Genomic DNA, 23,107 nt, shown 5'->3' with positions numbered 1-23,107 from the left:
CTCTCATCCCCCACTCCTACCACTCTACTACTTCCTTCTCCCCTTCGGTCCTTCTTTGTCCTTTAAGTGAGATTTTTCATTTATTCACCTTTTCCTTGTAACTTTAGATGGTCTTCTTTGGTCTATTATTCCTCTACTGGGTGTCAGATATATACAAAACTCAATCAGTTAATAACTGATTTTCATGGCTAATTCAGTTAAAGGATTAATATGTATAAGAACAGCCATACTGCATCACACCAGAGGTCCATCCAGCCTCCAGGTTAAGAGCAGAAGCCACAGAACCAAGTAGTTAATGGGCTGATCAGATTGCTCCGAAATACTCTTCCACAGCCAGCCAATTTGAACAGGCATCCTACTGGCTTCCTAAACTACAGACAGCCTACAGATGTGTTCACTATTTCCAGACAGACCCCTTTTTAACTAGCTATAACAGTGATTTTTAAACCCACCCATGCTTACTGTCATATCTTGTAGCACTCTTGTAGCTTTGCAAGATAAGTTATAATTGACATTTTCGATACATATGAACTCAAAGTACTGAGGCTTTGTGTTGCAAAGTTTATTCTGTTGCACTAATTATCATTTGTTAAACTTAATAACTTTATGAAAATAACATAGTTTACAATGAACATCGTAACTAAACCCTGTAAAAACAAGACAAGAAGTTAAAAAGACAAGACCTTACCTCTGACATGAGAGGCTGGCCATTTTTCAACCAGCTGTAGGAAGGGCTTGGTTTTCCTTTTGCCTTACATTCCCAAAACAAACTGTCATAGAGAGACAGAAAGGCATTTTCGATTTTTTTATCCCATTCAGGGAGTGCTGAAAAGAATATGCAAACCAGTTTAAGCAGGAGCAAAAATGATTTTTCTGGAAGTATGCTGATATTAATTAATGAACTGAGCTAAGCTAATCAGTATTTGATCAACACATTCATGTTGTCTTACAAGTAAATTCCGCACAACAGATCTGGCATTGAATTTCAGGAATAACTTGGGAAGATGTTAGAAATTAAGTGGTCAGAATATTCAGTTTAGACATTATTTTTACGGCCAAAATTTGCAGAAACAATTATTCTAGACGCCTGGAAGTCCAGCTATGCTTTCCGAAAGCCAGCTCTCCTCTCCAGGTGCTTTAATCTGTGTACCAAAAATAGAAATATCCAAACTATTAGCCAGCAGCTAATCAAAATCACAAATCTTAAGTGTTGCCCCCTGTGCTTTACACACATACCTGAGATGGTGGTTTTACGTCATAGGTTCTTCAGGTGTAACTTACAACAGACACTATACAAAGGAATTAGGGTTACTCAAAACAGCTTCTGAACACTTGTGACACACTGACATAAAGGTATTACTTTATAAAAAACAGAATTTGCAAGAATCGCGACAAGGCTCTGTAAACAACGAACTAAACACAGAAGGAGGGAGCTGAGCAGGAGTTAGCACAAGGCTGACATTTAAAATAGTTGTACTATATTGGTGAACGTGAGCGCCAGCGAGAATGACCAATGCCCACCAGGCTCTGGGATACACCAAAGCCACTGGCAAGTGTGGTTCTAGGTTGCATCCCTCTGTGTCTCAGGTAAGCGGCTGATGTCTCAGCATCCCATGAAAGATTCTTGGCTAGGTTAATCATAAACCTGCAGACTTTGTGTGTGTGTGTATACTCCAATTTCTTATATACAGCAATTTCATTTCAGGAAGAGAACTGTTATCTTAAAGATGAACAGAATAAGCTTCTTAAAAAAAGAAAAACTACCTCTGCAGCACAACCCTACAGGGATAGCTCGTGTCTGTGCCCCAGCAAATCACCCTGACATCACTACAATGCCAACAACCCCTTTCACGGGGCATGAAAGTCAACTTGAGATAGAACTCACTGCACTTGAAAGTTACTCTAATTACATGTTGTCTTTATTGCTCTCAGAGTCTAAGACACAAGGCTAGGCATCACGCACAAAGCAGCATCCAGTGCCCAAGAAAGAAGCCCTATTTCCTAGAGGTGAGCTGCTTACAGAGCGAGTAAATCACAGCAGCACATAAATTAAAAGGAAGTCAATTATGTGGATAATACACTAGTGCACTCCTAATGCGATAAAAATTCTTGTGCAAATTCTTCACACCTTCTGTTTACATATTTACTATGAAAAGCCATTAATTTACAAAGCACAATAAGTACATTGTATCAAATTGTAATAACTGATAAAAATTTTGTAGTTGCCTATGTTGTCATCAGTCATGTCCAGGTAGCTTACTGAACTTCATTTTACTGGAATTCTTTGACATTCTGTGAAAATTAGTGAGCAATGCAAGCAAAAATAACCCCTTACAAGCAAATAAATAATTAAATACTCAAAGCAGCATCAGACTGCTCTATTCCTGGCATGGATCTTGATATTAGCCATGGCAGCAGGAGAGTGGTAGCTTACTAGCAAAACTTGCATTGCTTTTTTCGCAAAGGTCTTCTCACCAGATATTACTTGTAGGCACACGGTCTAGCTTTTCTGTAATTCTTTTTTTATTAATAAGTTTTATTTCTTCTCTTACTTTCAAAGACACAAGGTAAAGAAAAGACCTCCATATCTCTCACTCATGCATAAGCATTGACTTTTTTCCCCTGAGTATTAAAAACAAGACTAAAGAGTATATAATTTGCCTTGGCTATAGTGGAACATCATGTACATCTTGGACCACAGGAAATTAATGCGTAGGATGGGAAGGGAAAAGAGAGAACAATTTCACAGAAATATTATTGCCTGCTTTTACACAAGGAGGAAGGAGAGGGAGGCAACAAGATGAGTTTCCCCTGCTTTGCCCTCATCTGTTTCTGGAGAAACATTGTTCAGCTAGAACTCATATGAACCAAAATCCCATGAATCCTTCCCTAATCTGCATCATGGGCAGCACAGTTTTATGCTACTGTGAGCTACTGAGAGTAAATCTTTTTGCCTGCCCTTAATGTTTCATGTAAATGTACGAGGGATTTTTTTTCTGCCTTGTATTAACCTTTACAACTTCATCATGGCACAGCCCACATTTTCAATCTGAGTTTTAATGCAAAATATCTTTATTTGCTGAGGATATAATTCAGTGAAGGTCACTGCAGACCTGCAATCATTTTTTAATCAGCTTAACCTGAACTACATTTCATATCTCCAGTAAGGGGCTAATAGACTTCATCTACAAAATACATCTGAATGTTATCAGGCTCCGTAGAGGGAAAAAAAAAAGAAGAAATTAATCAATTTGCTTACCATAGACAAATAATCGACCTCTTGCAATGTTTCTGCCTCGAATATTTTCTGCAGTGCACTCATAAGAGCCTTCATCTTCTTGCTGAACATCTGGGATTTCAAGAACTCCTTTCGTTTTGTCGTGTTTGATTTTCTTTGTCAATGAGTTTCCATCAGACCTCCTCCAGCTAATACTAGGGACTGGACTAAATAATTATATTTATTAGAGAAAGAGTGAGCATTTGTTCTAGCAGAGAAGATAATGTGAAATCCCTTTATAGAATAATATTTCCAAAAAGAAATCACTTCAGTTACTAAGAGCAACTTACAGAGGTTCATAAGACTGAGGTTTTATAACTCACCCAACCTATTTAGGGGCACAAGCCTAACTGTGGTGTGAAGCCCTCAATGATTGCTTGTAAAGCCAATTTTTATTTTCCCCATGGTATCTCTGAGAGTCCAGTGAAGGGACAATTCTGGAGGTCCAAATAAACACCACAGAAACATAGAATAATTGACTTGTTTTGGAGAAAACAAATTCCCTCCGGCAACAGAGGTATTTTCACACCTCAAAATAGGAAACATCGCACAAGAATTCAAAGAAGCTAAAAAGACCAATAAATCTAGGTCTAAAAAATGGGATCTGAGGTAGAGGAGGACAGTTGAGTAAGGAAGTGGAAAGCACGAGACTTTGAGGCTGAAAGGAGATAGAGACAAAAGAGAATATTTCTTGTTTCATGTTTTCGTAGCTTTCTATCATTTTCATTTACATTCAGATCAATGTATTCTATATGATAAAAATAGGCAAGTGTAAAGAAGGCTACAAATAATTCTTGTATTCCTGGTAATATCAGACACCATACAAGCATTGCTTTCATGATCTATTATGTCACCAGAACACTTTGAAATATTAATAGTGTTGGATTTCACAGTTGCCTTCTGTTACCACAAACCAAAGCAAGCTGCTTTTTCTAAGCAGACGAGCAGTGACATTTTGAACAGCTTCTTACAGTGGTTTTGATTAAGACTGCCATCTATTCCATTGGAAGTAACATCAACAGCAAACGCTTGGTACTAAACTTGAAAGCACGACTTCCACAGGAGTCAGAAGCACATGCTGTCCTCGCCTAGCAGTCCCTAAGGTCTTTGGTCTGCAGCACTGATGTACAAAGCATTTATTCCTCTTTAACAGAGACCATAACTGCTCGTATTTTGAATTATTTAGGTCCCTGGCTCGAATTCTTGTTTACTGATCAAAGAAATCAAGTCACTAATATATAATGGAAAAAGTACTTAACACTGTAAACTCAGGTCTAGCCCTTGTGCTTTGAGACAGAAGCCCATAGGAAATGCATACTTGCTTAGCATTATTCCCTACTAGGAACTCTGAGGGGCTTGACTGTCAAACGCAGTGGTCAGCCTGGTAGAAGGAGCCATCTCCCCCACCAACCCTTGTGTGATATTTCTCATACAAAATTTCCCCTAAACAGAGTTTTTCTAGTCATTTAAAAGAGAAACAGCCCTTGTGCAGAACAGACCCATCCCAGTGCTGCCATGATCAAGCCAGGAAAACAGCCAGAGGTATGCTTCAGTCTCACAGTGCGTTGCCACAGACCATTGACAACATGAAGGAGAGCATGGCTGGCTTTAAAACGCTATTGCATATTAAACAATGGGTGAATAGCTGTTGTATAAAGGAATCCTGCAGTGCTCTGAATGCCAGAAGCATTTAACTGCTTACTTTAAAGGCGCCTCTTCTGGATGTCTTTTTTTTTCCCCCCATAAGAAACAGATTAAACGAAACTAACACTTATGCAGGAGAAGAAAAACAATTAGACATTCATTTATATCCCACTATCTGAAAATGCTTCATCTAAATATCTCCTATTCTATGAGTTTTTTGTTTTGGTTTTTTTTTGTTTTTTTACCATAGCATGACTATGAATGAAGGGAAACCTGCACTGACACTAAGGCCAGAGGCAGGGCTCTGTGGAAAAAGGCCCCTCCATCAGCTTGTCAACTCAAGTTTACCAAAGCTGGCACTGAAAACGCTGCCGTGTTTTCCTTCTCCACACCAGATCTTATAATGACATCCTTGGGGATGTTTCAAGGCAAACTCTCCTCCTTGTCAGCCCCATCCTCCTTAACGAGGCTGCCTCTGATGCCAGCTGCAGCAGGATGACATAGAAAACTGAGTTTGGGTTAGCAACTTGACTGTATTTAAATGCATAATTGCAATAAATTCTTAACTGCACTTTGTTCTTCTGGGAAAGCATGTGCTGAGCGGCCTAGTTTTGTCAGAAGAAGGAATTCATTTGTTAGGAGAGCAGCCCCTCACCAACCTAAAGGTTCAGCAAGCAGCTGCAGGAGGAGCCAGGGCTGGGACTTCAGTACCATGGGGCTGGAGGAGGTCTGCATTTCTTCATTGCCTCTGTGATACCTCCCTCCTCACGTTAGGGGTTCCAGGAGCTTTAATCACTGTTTTGCAAAAGACAGGGTTTGGGGTGGTTTCACTTTCTTCCAAAGTTAGTATATACTTTTTAAAAATATATATATAAGCAATAGTATTACAGGGTGTATGAAACCTTTCAAGCTGAAAAAATCCGAATGGCTTTAAAAAGAATGAATGTAGAATTTACTTCAATGATTTTGCCTGACTTCAAAAATACACCCTTGTGAGCTTCTGCAGGATTACGGATGGAGGTTGGAACTAGATGATATTTAAGGTCCCTTCCAACCCAAGGCACTTTATGATTGTGCTTCTCAGAACCACTCTATTGAAGGTCATTAACTGAAATTCCTACACAGACTGGTACCATCCCAGACAGATTTGGGGTGTCTTCTTTTGTAGAGTTTACTATCAACAACAAAATTAGATAATCAGGTAATTGCTTGGGGTTGGGAAATTTTTGAATACGTAAAGAAACAATGAGTGTACTTTCCAAATTCATTTTGCTTCACAGATAAGCCTTGCTTTCACCTGAGTAAATAAGAAAACAGGGCATAAATATGAGAGTGTCTTTGTACATAAATCTGTAGCATATCTGAAACCTTCCGAGCATCTAGGAGTACTGAGCTCAGCTACTAATTTAATTTATACTCTACCATAAAGACGGCAGGATCACAAAACCGTAAGTTACTAACTTTGAAAGAAAAGATAGAAAATATTTTTTTGGTTGGTGACAAGTCCTGTCATGCTGATCTTGTCACACTGAACAAGAAATTAATCCCTCTGGAGCATTACACCAAGATGGTCCCATCCTCCTGCAGCAGCAGCTCAGCAGCCAGGTGATGCATGGCACCTGGGCCACAGCTTTAGCCCTGTTCATCTGAGGGCACGTCACAAAAACATTAAATCACAGAACCACAGAATGGCTTAGGTTGGAAGGGACCCCAAGGATCATCAAGTTCCAGCCCCCTGCCACACGCAGGGCCACCAACCAGCTTCAACAATGAAATCTCTAGCTTCAATAATGAAGACAATACCTCGTCAAACAAATGTTACTAAGCTGATGTTTGAAAGCTGCTATCATGTCTGCATCAGCTTCTGACACAAGGAAAAATTAGGAACCAAGGGGCATAACTATTAAAGCACTCAGGCTTCTAATTGCCTTGATGTATTACTTGGGAAACAGCAAAGAACCCATGTTTTCTGAAACCTTATCACCTTTCCTTCTCCCGTGGTCACACGCCATTCACATCAACTCATGTGAGATTGGTTCTTGCAGAGCTGCTTGCTCATCCCTTAAGAACAAATATCAGAGTATTTGTATCTATCAGGAATGCAGGCTGAAAGTAGCAAGCTTCACTTGTAGCAGAAAAACTGATTCATATGATATATAATTTTCAGAATTCTGTGCTCCATCCCCCTACAGCCTCTTGCATAAAATCATAAAGACATTTTTAAAAGAAGCAAAGCCTGGAGTTGTGATGTAAATTTAGTAAAGATGGTTATTTGGAACCCACATGTGGCTGCATTGTGTGCTTGTACTAACAGCCTCTAGAAAAAGCTCAGCTCTGAATATGTGAACAATAGGAAGATGTAGCATCTTCCCCTGAAAAGAAAAAAAAAATACGAGTATTTTGGGTTAAAAGAAATCCTGGTTTCTGTTATTCATATATGCTTTTTACAACCTCAGCTGACAATGACCCATCTGAACAGATTATCTCCTTATCTTAGAGAACTAAAGGCAGGCACAGTTTAATAACTGCACAACAAACATGGAAACTATTTTGCTTATTTTTGCTCCAGAAGCTATTTCTATTTGTACATGAGAAAAAAGTTACTTTGGAAGAAATCTATAGAAGAGCACAGTAACTCAACTGAACTTATCTGTGAGCAACTCCTTCCACGGCACTCAGTCTGCTCAGACAGTGAGCCATAATTTAGATATATGGCATGATTAATACAGCTTGATCCAAAACATGACTTTTAATACTGGCATAGTATTAAACACTGTCAACATAATGAATCTTATTGCAGAACACAAAGTCTCATCTCTTCTAATAAATTGCCACAGGCTGCAGCATCTGAGATAGTCACATTAGTATTTCATATTTCAGTTCTCCCTCTTCAAAGAATTAAGCTATATTGTGCATTTTCGTTCTGTTTGAATTCTCCATGCCAATCACCATAGAGATGCATGCTACTCCTTTTGCACAGCCATACAGCATCACAGTGAGGATGAATTTACTTCTCAAAAGCTTCTATTCACAGTTTCTGTCCTACCGGCTTCAGAGAAGAGCTTGCCCAAGCGTTCTGTCCGTTTGAGATCCATGCCTCCAAGCCCTCTGCCCAGGAACAAATAGCAGCTCCTTGGCCTCCCTATATTTTTCATCAAACAGGTAAGGGTGTGTGTGTGTGTGTGTGACATCCATTATGACATTTTCATGCAAAACGCATGAAGAGAGCTTTGCAACACATTGCAACGGGGAGAACCACAAATGCTCCCTGCCCGTGGGGCGCAGAACGTGCTGAGCCCTCCAAAAGCATCCTCAAGAGGCACGCAGAATGCACTACACCTCTGGGCACCCTGCGCTCTGCCTGCACTTGGCTGGGTGACTTGGAGTTCCCTCAGGTAAAAAGGGCTTAAAACTCAGCTTTAGGTCTGGCCTCCCCTACCCTACTTGTTTTAAATGCAGAAGCACTTTTTAAGCAACATCCAAGAGATATGATTTGCTGTTCCGCATAGAAGAGATGCTATTTCTCTAAATACCATGAAAGTACTTTCATTTAAGACTTTTGGAGACCAAAACCGCAGCAGGTTGCCTATAATCTGCCTTAGATGTGAAAGATTTCTGTTATTCATAGCGCGAGGCAGCAGCAGCTGACAGCTTTGTCTGAACCAGTGGACTAACAGTATGAATATAGAAAATTATGGATAATGGGAAAGCAGTTCAGAAATCCAAGAGAGATAATAACCGTTAGTGCTTGTGGCAGATCAGAGGTATAGTTCAACAAATGCTGAGCTGAATTGATTTTAACATAAACAGACAATAGTAGAGGCTAGAGTTTTGGTGGAATTGAGGCATGTGAAGGTGCAGATGACTGCATTGCTGCACTTGCGTGTGCCTGACTACAACTGCAAACAGCTGGAGGTAGGAAGCTTAAAGACTCTTAAAAAGCTGGCCTCACTAATGAGTTAAGAGTATTTCACCTGTAATCTGTTTTTCTTGCTTTATTCACATACAAATTTCAGCTCTGAAATAACATTTTTTCCCAACTGACTGAAAATATACTTCAAGGCTCTGTTCAGAGGAAAAAAAGAGAGAAAGCTGGAGACATCTAACCTACCACAAAAGGCCGGAAAGGAGAAATTCTCCAGCACGAGCCTTTCTTTACATACAGCATCTCCTGAACACATACACTGGACTATGTACACAGCAGCAGCGTGATATCAGAAAAGCTGCAAAACATTTTGGTGCGTAGATGACTGCTATTTACTTTGTAAAACTCCAGGGAAGTGGACCAGCACTGGTTCCTGCTCCAGTCCTACACATGGAGAAGTGCCTATTAACGCCGCATTAACCCGCTCAGCCACTCCGTTTTCTAAGCATGACATTAGCAGGTACACCGCTGGCTGAGATATTTCATTACCCACATTCTTGCAGAACACATTGCCCATGCTTCAAATGTTGTTAAAACAGCAAAGCTAACGTGACCTGTCTTTATCCCTTCCTTGGGAAGGCACTGTTTTGTATGCATTATTTTCTGCTTTTGAAATGCTTTTATGTAGTCAGTATACCACTGCTAAATGCTTTCTGTGCAACAGATGGAAATCTATAGTGACAACTTGTGGTGTAAAGCCTGCACTGACTCACACACAATTAAAGAGGTATTTAAAGAGAAGTAGCTTGATTGTTTGGAAAGGAAAACCAGATTTAGCAGGAATGTTTCAGTCTGGGACTAGTTTAGGGCCAAGAAGCTCGTATGCTTTTGAATATGAATGTAGAAATATTTTTTCTCAAACTAATTTTGGGGCTAATTTTCATTTATATAAAAATCTCATCTGTAAGGCAAGGCCATATCTCATCTTATTAACTTTATTTGCTTCATTTTTCTCTTTCTCAGCATAGGTTCCAGAGGAACTTTTGATTAATTTGCGCTGCCTGCAAGTCAGGCTTTTAACCTCTGGAAAAGCTCTAAACACTTTAAAAGCCTTAAAAAGGATTGTCAAAGTGAACTTAAACTAAATAGAGGTCGACAATTTAAGGTTATTTTAGTTCTTCCATGGAAAAAGAGACACATTGAAAAGGCGAGTTACACATTCAGTTAACCATCTGCTCTTAGAATACTGAGCATCCCTTTTTGGTTGAGCACTCTACTGCTTCTGCAAAGGAGTACACCCATGCAAGGAGCCCAGGCACAATGTGTACAAGATTTTAGCTTCCCAGGGCTCCTCAGCACCTCTTTGAACAAGAGGGTGCTGAAAGCCATGTGGGACCCATTCCAGACAGTCTTGGGAACACATTGCACAGAAACAAACCAAGATAAGGTTAAAAAAAATTTACATTTTCATGTTCTGACAAAAAATCTGCCATGTCACTTAAAAAGAAACAATTTCTCACTGTACAACTATGTTAGAACCCACATTTTAATAAAAAACAGGAATCTTACTTTCCAAGGGCAAAACATTCCAGCTGAACAGACGAGCCCTTTGCTGCGTATGTTGTTTCTGGAAAACGTGCTTCAATCTTTGGTTCATATTCTCCCATCACACCTGTTGAACATCAAAACAGCTAGCACTCCAGTTGAGCCTCAGACCTGTCTAGTACAACAGAATTTCAGTGTAAAAGAACAGATGGCATTAATAGTGTTAGAGCCTTATGCTCCACCCATGGACATGAACATGTGATGCCTGTAGAGCAGTTTTAAGTGTCTGGGTGAAATCTAAATCTGTGCTGAAAACCTACATGAGACATGAAAGTTCTTTACATTTGAGTGGTGAACAATGTGCAAGTACAATATCTACGTGCATTAGGATTTCAGGTAGAATTTAGGGTTCACACCTCTTGTTAGTTGCTAATAAGCAATGCCTATGACATCTGCCACTAAGTTGCTACTTCTAAGGACACCAGATAGTTCTGAGCACAGAAGAAAATTCAAGGTTCTGCATCCAAACTAATTACAAAACACTTAAAGCTTCTTAAAAAGAGCCAGATGTGAACACCAGGCTTGAGAAAGGCTGATGTAATTGGATATAGTGATCACATCCTCAAATCTCATCAAGCAACTGATAAACCAGATAATCCAGTATCAGTTTGAGGGCATTTGACCTTGCAGCAGGTTTGGGATTGGTTTTGAAAACTGAATTTTTAACTGAAATTCTTAAAAATGCATTAATCTTTCAGTATAACTCATTGAATCAGGAATGATGAATATCAGCCTCCCTCAGACAGAGTCTTAGCCCAGATCTCACAGAGAAAAATGAATTGGTTCTTATTTTACATTGAACAGGGGCCCAGCTAATGCTACATGTGCTATTTTGTACAGTTCCCTTGAGACCACCCACTTAGGACTCAATCCAGAGGCTACCAAAGAGAGTAGGAGAAGATTAAGAGACTGAGAAAAGGAATAAAGCATGATGATGAGAAGGAAGAAAATAGGCATAAAAGATCTAAAGCAGTACCAAATTATTAACTTTCGATTTGGGGAATTATAACTTCATTTAGGGTGATCAGGTTGAATGTTATAAAGCAGCACAGCCTCTCAGTGAGAGTATTATGCAATAACGCACAGTTGAGTTTTATTTATACCAGAAATATAACACTGTACAGGCTTTTGTAACAACTTGTCACTGCTGCTTTGCAAGCAGCAAAGTAAATCGAAGTTCAGGTGAGCAAACTTACAAAACCAACTTGGTGTAAAGATTTCCCAGATATGCACTTCCCCCGTGCAAACATTTAATTGGGGGCATTGCTGAAGAGGTAATTGCATATGTGAGTTTCTCACCTCAGTGACTCACTTGGAACAGCTTTCTAGATCTGATATTTAAGCTAGACCTATCATGGAGCGTATCAAGAGAGCTTACCATCGCTGCGCAGGGTGAGGGGAGTGGGCGGCCCCTGCACGCTCTGTTCTGCCTTGGAGTTGGTCACCACGCAGGTGTAATTGCCCACATCCCATGGCTCTACTTTGGCAATGTACAGATTCCCCGTTTCTTGTGAAACAAAACGCCGACTGTCCTCCTGAACGTACAAGGTGTTATTGTTGAAGATCCATGCATAGGACAAGCCTAGAAAAGAGTAGGCACGCGTCATGCATCCTTCTCGGATTTGCTTGCTTCCTCTTAACACTTTAGCCAGTTGAAAGAACGAGCCAGTTTACAGGGCAGACCATTGGGGATGCACAAATTAGCACAGGCAGGATAAGCACTGCTTCTTGTCCTGTTCTGGCTTCCTAATGCAATTCTGCTGCCTTTTTTTCCCCCCATAGCATTTCACGCTGTACACCTTAAAAAGGTACATTCATAGCCTAGCCACTTTAAAACTAATTTATTTGACCAGCAGGACAGAGCTCTATGAGCTTGCCATCCAAGGACCCTGCTGCTCCAACCCTTCATTTCCATCAGTGCCACAGGTTTCCTGACCACCCCGTGCCAAATACTGTGCTGCAGTATTCAGCTCCGCAGTGGCAGCAGCAGGACAGAAATTCTGTCATTAACAAGGCCCAGTAAATCAGAACTTCCAAAATCTACCAGCTTAGCTCCCTTTAATTAAATGTATAATTCATAAGCTAACAGTGCTCTGCCAACAGCTTCATTTTTGCACATTTCCCCTATCAACAATACCATTTGAAAAATATTATTTACATTTCTTTCCCCTCCCTCGGTTGCAGCATGGGTACAGTATGATAATAAGTCTGAAAACTCCAGTAGTTTTGTGCAGTTTTATGTTATCATCTTCTAACGTTTTAGAACGCTCATTAGACATGACACATCTCCAGGGAGCCATCAGTGACACTTTCTATCCTTGGCTAAATTCTATAATAGGCTCTGTTTTACTACAGCTTTTTTTTTGACATATGGCAAACCCAGAAAATGCAACAGGTCCTAAAGCAGTGTAATACATGTGTGTACATGATTGAACACTGGTATCTGGACACCCAGACTTCCATGCCAAGACAAGTAACCCAAAAGTGAGTTCAACAGGAAAAATGAGTTTGATAGCTCACTTCCTGAAGTCCAGTTACAGGGCTGATGAGAGCCCTGACCCACGAACAAGGTGCCATGAAAGACTTTTAGGTCATCCTATGGCACACGGTCCAAACCCAAACACCTGCTGGTGGTTCCTGCACCTCCCAGCGGCGCAGCAAGATTCTCCATGTACAACAGGGTATACAAACCTTAATGAAAATTTATTAGAAGCAGCTTTATGCTGCACAGAGCTTGTTTGTGACGTCTAACTATGTATCAGTAGAGAGGAGAGCCAGTTCCCATCTCTGATGATTTCAGCACAGGGGTTTCCACCTGACGACCTTGCAGAGTCTCCATTACATTCTGCCTGTACTGAACCATTGCCTCAGTGCCTATTAATTTTCCCATTAACCAGGAATGAGTTCAGGCCTCTTCTTTTCATATTTCAATTCCCCCTCTCCCCAGAACGAGGCATATAAACATTGCCACTCTTCTCACTGCATGCTCATCATCACCAGCGCCCAGACCTTACTTGCCTAGAGCCTAATTCTGATCCATTAAACTCTGTAGAAGCTCTAATTTTAATTGACTTCAGTGGGAGCTGAATGAAATCTCAAGAAAAAGATCCAGGCTTTGGAGATCAAACTTCCTCTTCTAAAGCACAGCCCCAGCAGGCTACTCCCTCACACAGCATCTTTTCACAGAAAGCTAAGATAAGCAAAAAATATTAATAGATTTAATAGACTAGAAATGTAATGTTACATTAAAGGAGGTACTTTTACTTAAACATTTCCATTTTGGGTCACTTGGAATAGATCTGATTTGCTCTCCTTTCTTTTTCTCATTTAATGTGTCTGGTACAAGGTCCATGCCATCACTTTTGGGCTACATTCATTTGCATGAGTAAATCAGCAGCTGGGAAGGGTCTGGTGAAAGTAACGGTGAACAGAAGGTAGCAGAGACATAGAAGGGAAATTATGTAAAAAACCGTAATAACCTGCTAATGAAGTCTAGCTAAAATGGACTTGAAAATTGCTGCCGACAGCTATTTTAGTGAGGAATAAAAAGTTACCTTCTTAAAGTTTATTTTGTTTTCCATTTAGCCATAGGATTTCTGAAAATGAAAGCTGCTGGGTTCACATCCCCATCACAAATCCAGAGCTGTTGAATTTCAGAGGCTGCTATGAAAAGGCTTCAGTAAAGGTCTTACACAAACTTTAGCCATTATCAGCACCAATTATTTTCGTGTTCCCAATTCATCTTTCCCTTGCACAGAGCCTTGTATATCTGCCACTTTTCCTCTAGGGTGACTACTTATATGATGCTGAAAACAAATCAACATGCTTCAAGTAAGGGAGCAAAGGATTTTCTGCAGGAGACCAACTAGTCCAATTTTTTTAATTCTCTTTTCAGTGTGGTTAACCTGTGACGCTTTAGAAAAGTGAACTATGCAGATGTACAGAAGGAAGAAAAGAGGCGAGGGAAGAGAGATGTCCTGGAGGCCCCGGCGTAGAGTTGCTTCTTCCACAATCTATGAGGTTTATTCTTCCCCTTCACCACAACCAGGAAACATTTCCCAGGACCTTACAACTAACCAGTCCTTCCCTCACATGCTAAGACTGCATATATATACACCCACTTATGCCCCACTGTACTTGAAATGACTGAAAGTTGCCAATAGGACATGATTCACCCTTGATATATATATATATATATCAATACATACATACATATAAAATCATAGAATGGCCTGGGTTGAAAAGGACCTCAAAGATCATCTAGTTTCAACCCCCGTGCTGTGGGCAGTGTTGCCAACCAGGCTGCCCAGAGCCACATGCAGCCTGGCCTTGAATGGCTCCAGGGATGGGGCATCCACAACCTCTCTGGGCAATCTGTCCCAGTGGTCACCACCCCCTGAGTGAAAAACTTCCTCCTAATATCCAACCTAAATCTCCCATCTTAGTTTAAAACCATTCCCCCTTGTCCTATCACTATCAACCCACATAAACAGCTGTTCCCCCTCCTATTTATACGCTCCCTTCAAATACTGGAAGTAATCAAGTATCTTTAGATACTAGTATCTTTGGAGATGCCTTTTGCTATCCTGAAATGAATACGGAACTTCCAAAACATGGGTTAGGTTATGCTACTACCAGCAGGCAAACACCAGCGCTCCTGGCTTTGCTGCATCCTGGAATTGTTTGTGCCAAAATCAGCAAACTGGTTCCCTGAGCACTATGCCACCACGAGCAGAGGGACAAGCTGAAGAACATCGGGGCAGTCTCTGCTCAGTAGTGCTTTAGGTAATTAGGTAATGGCCAAACAAGCAGAAGCTGATCAGTTTTTGTTATAAACTTCTGAAGGAAATCACATATAGTAATGTCAGACCCATTCTAAAGTCAGGAAAAATGAGTATGATCTACTCCTGGGTTAGAAAAGAACTCTGCTAACCTTATGACAGCCTTATGCCCAGGGATGACCCCTGTTTCCTGGGCCTACAAATAATGACAGAACACAACGTTCATAGCGCTACAGAAGTTTCAGGATTTAGTTCACAAGAACTCCAGTGAAAGAGAGAATAAAACGTAATCTATATTAATTCTATTCTCAATTTTTTTTTAACACTTACGTTAGCCTCACAGACAAGCTTAGAAAACATCAATCACCTTCCTGTAATTAATTTTTTAATTCTGTCCGGCTACTGCCTAATAAATACCACACTACAGCTCCTTTTCACTTGTGCAGATTGGCCTTAGCCCAAATTAACATGTTTGAGCTCTGAACACTGGAAAATGATATTTGCTCTCTAAAGTAATCCTGGTGCTATTATTGACTCTGTGGGAAGAAGGTGCCGTGAGTGCACAGAACTGCATTTACTTCAAAGGGGCCGCATGGCAGCAAAGGGATAATTACAGCAACATAGACTTCATTATGCACATGCCAGCTCATAGGCTTTTTTATTAGTGCTGCAACCTTAATTGTTTGGTTCTTAATCCAAGACAGGTGACTGTGAAAGGTCTGTCTCACTCCTCACCCAGGCCCCAAGCAGCAGGCCCAGCTCAGCTGCCAGCACCAGGAGGGAGCACTGCCAGCTCAGGGCACAGCTGGGAAGGGGAGCAGCTGATAACCACCTCTGAAATACCAGTCTGGGGAATATAACATTTCAGAGCTCTCCTCAGCCCAAGCAAACTCAGATCAATATTGCTGGTTCTGCAGGAGGAGAGCACAGGATGGTCTTGGGGAAGGATTAAAGATTCATAAGAGCGCTGAGAAACAGGAGCAGAGGGAAAGCTGCTCTAAAGCAGTGATTAAGGCACTCAGCTTTGTAAAGGGAGATACGCTTCAATCCATCACTTCAAAATTATGCATGTTATCAGATGATTGTTTAATACAAAATGCAGAAACAACACAAGGAAGCAGTCAAAGAGCCTTTTACACAGAACAGCACTGCTTGTCTCATCTCATCATCACCACGCACCCACTCTCCTGGGCCCTTCTGCCAGCTGAGGACTTGCCATTTGCCTCTGCTGAGCAGGTTTCAGAGCTCTCACTTCTTTAAGAGCCTTTTTGGTTCTTTAATCCAGCTCTGCTATAATAACAGCAGCACAGAAAAAGCCCATTGAGTCAGCATCCCAGTTTCAAGCCCCAGCAGCCCTCATACATGAGTAAATGCAAATACACAAGCGATCCTGCTGCTTCTAACAAGATTAGCAACTTTCTTAAGGCTCTGCAGGGAACCAGCTTGGAGGAAACAAGCCTTATATCAGACTTCACCTCTAACAAAATAAATGAAGAACAGCCCACCCCAGCTCTGTGTCAAGTATTACCACTTAGGGAACAACTCCTTAATCACAGGCAGGTCAGACTCATGCACAGCTACAGAACTGAAAGCTTCTTGAGGCTTTCTTCCTCCCCCATAGGTGCTTTGCAACACTTAACTCTATACAAGACACTTCCCTCTTTTTTTTTGTAAGTGATGAAGCAACAGCATATGTTGACTACGCAGAGGGGGAAAAAAAATGCTGACCTAAAGAACTTCAGCTAGAGAATAGATGTGCCCCAAAGAGAAAAATACAACTTACCTCTCCACCTCTACACCCTAGAGCCTCACTAACAAGCAGAGAAGGGTCAGATGCTGAACTTTATAAGGTGTGTTAATGAGCCTCATAAATAACAACAGCTGAGGCTGAAGAGCAGCAGGTGCATAAATAGGCAAGGAGTGGGGTGGGGGGAGGAAGAGAGGCTTGGGGTGTGTAATTTTGGCTTAAAATACTAGGTTTAAAAAAAAAAATTTTTTTTTTGGTCTATTGGTCAACAGATCCCATCTCTAGCTTAAACCTAGTGGCAGAGGAGTTGTTCATGGATAAGATGGTATTTTTTTTGATGCAATTAAATGTAGTAAGCTCACTTACTACTGATGTACTTGTTCTGAATGCTTTATCAAATCATAATTTTATCCATCAGCAAGAAGAAAACATACAGCTTACTGACTCATGGATGGATGTATTGTCTTTGTCCCACTGATACATTTCAGGAACTCTTTCAAGCTTTTTCTGCCCTTAAGGGCCATATTTCACTTCATCTCCTTGATTACATACCTCTTCCATACAGCTGCAAGCACTAAGTGAACTGAGATTTCCTTTCTGTTCAAGACTTGTGGGTTTTAAATTGACTGATGGGTTTCTCTACATCTTTGATATACTGCATCCCCCTTATAGATCACAATCTACCTTCTTCTTATGAGAATTTGTCTTATAGCTATTTCTTAAGAAGGATTGAGGAAACAGTGCTGAGAGCAGAACATTGCTGCTAGCACACAGGCCACTGCTCCTGTGGGTGTGTGGTTATGGCTGGAAGCAGGAGGTGAGTGCTGTAAGAACTGCTGATTCTTTCAATCCAGAACAAAACAATCTGGTAATTGTACTATTGATGATTTACACCTTTTTAATATGCATCTGTTTTTCCAGGGTAAGATTTCTAATCATCTTCAGCTGGTTATGTTAGGAAACCATAGTTTTTGCTCTGAATCTCAAAAGATAAGAAGCAGTTATATTGTGAGTCCTGGCACCTCCAAAATAGGATTTGTGAATGCAGATGGCTCAGAACTTGCAAAAGTCAGTGTTGGGGGGGATAAAAAATCTCCCAAAATAACTCTCAAGAGCTTCTTGCTTCTATTAGATGCAAAAACTGCTGTTAATGAATAATGGTACTGCTCCAACATTAGCGTACATACATGCTCAAGCCTTTGCATTGCTCTGAAAGCACTGATGTTGGAGGTAGATTGTAGCTATAAAGGGGGGGGGTATGAATAACATGCCCCGTGTTTAGGGACACCTTACATGGAAGAAGTCTGAAACATCACATGAAAGGCACTGTTAGTTCATTGCATGTTTGTGGGCACTCTACCTTGTCCAGAGCAATAGTAGCAATGGTAACAGAAGAAGAGACACCCCAAATCTATTCTTTGTTTGGGTTGTATGTGTCTCAGAGCTATTCCACGTACCTCCAAAATGTGGTGGAGGACCACAGAGCAGAACCACTCCTTGTCCTTCTCTGACTGACACTGCGCTTCTTGCTTTCATTTCAAAATTTTCAAGATCTTAGGAGAGAAGAAGAAAATAAAACTGTGTTATAATCAGATTTACTCCTAGCTATAGTCCAAGGTATGCAGTGCTTATAGATAACTCGTGATTATACATTTCAGCGGTATAATAAAATCTCACTATGCAAATTGAAGTATTGTATGGACAAATAGCTCATCCAGCCTCCTAACTAGTTCTTCGGCAACTATATAATAACCACTTATAGAGCACTTATATCCTAACAAGTGATTTTTTTTAATTGCAGCTCTTCTTCATAAAGCTCGTGTATTCTGTGAGCTTTTCTAGTGACACGTCTCAGAATTTATTAGTCTTAATCTGCATGAATAAGAAAAAACCATTTTGAGTTGTTTCCCTTTTTATATCAATTAAAAGCAGGTGTGTGTTTCTATAAGTAAAAATGATAATTAAACCTCATCAGAACTCCCGCAGAGTGTGTGTTTCAATGATAAAAGTATGCCATATTTTCAATGAGCATGTTCTTTCCTAAAGCTGTCTGCGGTAAGTGGCATGTTTTTAATTGACTTGAATGAACCTTAGCACTGGTTTCAAAGGGGAAGATAAGAACACTTTCAGCAACAAAAAAAAATCACATGATGCCCCAGGGAAATCTATGTAAAAACATTGATGCCTTGACTCCCATGGATGATTTTCATGTGTGGTAATTAATTTTTAAATTATTTTTTTTACTGAATCTAACACAATCTTTTCTGCTTTCTCCCATTTCGCTAAAATGTGGAAGTCTCTCAGTCTCATTCCTTTTAAAAAAACAATTCCGTTTCAGGACATGACATAACAGATGTTCTTTAAAAACAGATTATTTTTTGATCCAGTTCTCACCCTAATGAGATGACTAACTACTTTTGTCAGAGCACTTCGGGAAACGATTATTTGAAATACATTCAAAATGTTTTAATAAAATAAACACCATCAGCTTCCCCTTAAATCTTTCTATCAATCAGTGTGGTGTGCTGCAGGTTCTTGTTTCAAACAATTGTTCCATTTTTCATCAGCTGAACAACTACCTGATCCGGAGTTCAATAGAAAGAAACAGTTCTCGTTGGTCAAAGCCGTCATGATTACTGCCTGTATAGGCCCAGCTATTTATGTCAATATATCAATTTTCTCTCCCTCAGTTGAACTTTACAGAGTTAATTTTTCTTTTTCTCCTCTTCATCTCCTATATATTGGTCTCCTATGAAGACATTGTCTACTCGGAGGTGACTGAATTGAATTAGGCAGCGGCACCTCCTCACACTGTCATAGCCACAATAGATGGTGCCTGTCGATACACGGGGAAGTGTTTTAAACTCTGATGTTCTTTTAATTGCCTGCCAGCTAGATCACTGCCTTGCAGTCCAGGTAGTCCAGAGGGACACAAAAAAAAAAAAAGAGAGAGACAAATGTAACGAAACTATAAACATTTTTCTGCCTTTCTTTAATACTAATTGGAAAAGAAAATAATGGTATGCCTTCGTAAGAGTTTTGATTCATATCTAAAGTATACTTATCCAGTCTCTGAATGTGTGGATTGATTTATTTACCCGTTCTGAAAATTCACTCTGAGAAAACTAATCGTATTTCTTTTTCTTTTCTTTCCTGTGGGTTAAATCGTTTCTGAGAAGGAAAAGACCAGAACAAAAATTGGTCCCTGGGCCTAATAGCAAGGCAGCACGTGGGGACTGCCCAGGGCACATGTGCTGTGGGAAGAGAAGTCAGCTCCAAATGTGTTAGAGGAGTTAGGAAAAAGATAGGGACATTCAGACATAAGCAATGAAAATAGTTGCATCTCCTGTTTCTATCACATTCCTTTCCTTCATTTGCTAATGTAACACATGTTGCGCAGTTCCTACAGAAAAATAGAGATTAAAAATAATTGCAAATCTTTACACTCATATGACAAATATATGTAGCACAACCAGTGGTGTTCATTATGGTTAATCAGATCTACATTTTTGCTGAGAACAAAATTTTACTGGGAAAGAAAGAATAAAAAAGGAAGTCCGGTGCTGCAGTTAACAAAAGGTTTTCATGACAGTTCAGAATTAACTATAGGATACTTTAGTCTGAAATTGGCATAGTTTCTGGAAAGAAATAGGTTGCTAGTAGCAATTCTTAGTTTAATGACACAATATGTCAAGGTATCATTTTACCCATTTAAGAAACTGTCACCTGTCCGTGTTCCCCCATTAAGATAATGGCATGTATTCCTGGTTTAAGGACTGAAAAAGTAGAAGTACTAGATAGCTTACGGGTTGCATTATTTTATAATTAGCAGGACTACTTCTGATTCCACGTAGTGAAAAATTTGACTTTGTCTCTTTAATTGCTGCAGTATCCAATTCTGCATGCAAGGAGTCCTACCACTTCCACAGCACGCTTATAGTTTGGTTATACACAGCAGCCCATCTTTTCCTGGTGCTGGAGAGATTTTCATCCACTTATTGTCACTAGTGAATGGCAGGTATAAACAATGTGGTTATGGGGACGCACTAGTGATCATTTAATCTATTCATCATGTCCATGACAGGTTCAAGTAAACATATATCCTTCCTAACAGATAATTATTTAACCTATTTTTAAAGACTCCTAGGGACAGACATTTCCTTTAGACGGTCCATTCCAGTGCTTGGCTCTGGACTTCTCGCACTGAATCTTCGAGCAAATCTCACCCCCAGACTTGTAGTAAATCTAATCAGGAATGATCGTTTTTTTTCCTCTACCTGAAGTCATTTTTGGTAGATAATTGTACAAAATATTCAATGTCTCTCTAAAAAAGAATCACTGCATATTAAAACAAAATCTCTGAAAGAGCAAAACAAAGAAAAAAAGAGTAAAAATAACTAATGATAGGAATCATTCTCCTTTTGTTCTTCATCCTCAAGGGACCTTCTTTCCAGGCAGGCTCCATCTCCCATAAAATGCCACGACTCCTCATTCAGAAAGTTTTCAGTAATGAGTTACAAAATCGTCTGTCTTCAGTGTGTAGCTCCGGGTGACAAATAGGAATGAGGTGGACTACCAGGAAAAACATTTCTTTTGTCTGGAAGCAGTCTTTTTGCTCAAAAGATTTTCGCATCTATTTTCCCCCCATTTTGTATGTGTGTATTTGCAATGATTAATAGCAGCCTAAAATGTGCTAAGCGTAAAAAAGAACTTAAAGATGAATAAAAATGCAATATTTAGATTTGCTCTTGTTATTCTGAATATCTGGCTGCTTCTCAAAACCACATCGCTTTGCCCCAAGCGCACATTTACACCAACAGAGCACAACCACCCCATCCTCCCTGTTACTGTTACCTAGCATAACTCTATAACATAACATGACATAACCTAATAAAGCATAATGTTGCTTGTCAAGAAGACTATCAAAAGATAGCTAAGATCAGGTGTTTGGCACTCATTTAGATTGCTAATATGCACTTAGGAATAGTGTGACTATTTAACAGATGGTATATTTGCTAACTTCAGTGTTTCTGCAAAGATCTATAAATAAATTATCACCTAGTTCCTACATAATTCTGTTCTTTGTATCTATCTCACTTTATGAACAATGAGTGTCCTCACTGCTCTATCAGCTACAAGTTTGAACAAAAAAAAAACTTTGTTCAGCACAGCGCGTGTTGGCAGATTACTATCGGTGTAGCACAATTAATCAGTTGGATGCGATAATGAGGTCATGTAGGCTAAGGAAAATGCTCAGGTGAACAAACGATTCTTCACAGGGAAAGCAGAAATATATGGGCTCAGCTGTGTGTGGCAAAGAGTCATTGTCTTCGGCTGGGAACATTTGCAGACCTAAGCAGGAAAGGTGTGTGCCTGGAGCATGTGAAACATCTGTTGTTTTGTGGAAAGTGGATCAGAAGATGACAAGGCTTCCTCTGATGGAGGTGGGAATAATTGGGGTGGAGGCATGCAGCTCCTCACTCGGTCTGAACGCAGGGACAGGGACGAGTAATGGGCCTCGGCTTGTTTCAGCTGGTGTAAATCATTAGGACCCCACTGAGGTCGAGGAAATTATGCTGATTTATGCTAGCAGAGGGGCTTGCAAGTCTTCAGTGTAGGTACTCAATTACAATAAAAGCAGGAAGTGACAGAGCACTGCTTTTGGGTGAGGATGACCATTGCCATAGCTCTAGTGAACACTGAGCTGCAGTGAGATTGGCCCAAGCACGTGCACAGGCATGGTGTGGTGCTTACTGGAAGTGAAGGATGCTGACCTGCAGAGACAGGCAGGTGTCAGTGTAACAGATGAACAGAAATATTTCCTGCTCAAGTACTTCTGTTAGGAGGTTAATTGTTAGGTTCAGCCACGCCTGGGAAGTGTGAGTTTTCTTCATTTGTCTCAAAGCTCAGCACTGACATGCACTGAGCTAATTGCTGCTTGGGTAGTGAAAACATAACCCTTTTAATTTCTCCTCCTCTCCCTCCATCTATTATCCACACTTCTGCATTTTTTTTTCCTAATATAAAGCTACCTTTAAAGAGTTCAGCTTGCACACCAGCATTTGTGAAAGCGGGAACAGTTTTCCTGGGATTTGGGAATTACTTTTTAAACTTCTATCATAGGAACAAAAAGTAATCACAAGTAACAACTCATTCCTGTCAGCCTCCTCGCTGTGTGTTTCAAGTTC

At 40.2% G+C, this 23,107-nt stretch overlaps 1 protein-coding gene across 1 annotated transcript in view; it reads right to left on the bottom strand.

The window, feature by feature from the left end:
* The window catches only part of LOC110404978 (contactin-6-like), an 80,007-nt gene that overhangs the window by 39,920 nt on the left and 16,980 nt on the right, over positions 1–23,107 (bottom strand). The window contains exons 3-7 of the mRNA XM_021409793.1: positions 18,377–18,472; positions 11,770–11,973; positions 10,356–10,458; positions 3,260–3,444; positions 689–825 (exon numbers count right to left, since the gene is read on the bottom strand). Of these exons, the coding sequence (XP_021265468.1) occupies positions 689–825; positions 3,260–3,444; positions 10,356–10,458; positions 11,770–11,973; positions 18,377–18,472 (725 nt within the window). The remainder of the gene's footprint in view (positions 1–688; positions 826–3,259; positions 3,445–10,355; positions 10,459–11,769; positions 11,974–18,376; positions 18,473–23,107) is intronic.

This window comes from Numida meleagris, chromosome 11, assembly GCF_002078875.1.
Source record: "Numida meleagris isolate 19003 breed g44 Domestic line chromosome 11, NumMel1.0, whole genome shotgun sequence".
NCBI lineage: Eukaryota > Metazoa > Chordata > Aves > Galliformes > Numididae > Numida > Numida meleagris.
This window is presented reverse-complemented; position numbering and strand designations above follow the sequence as displayed.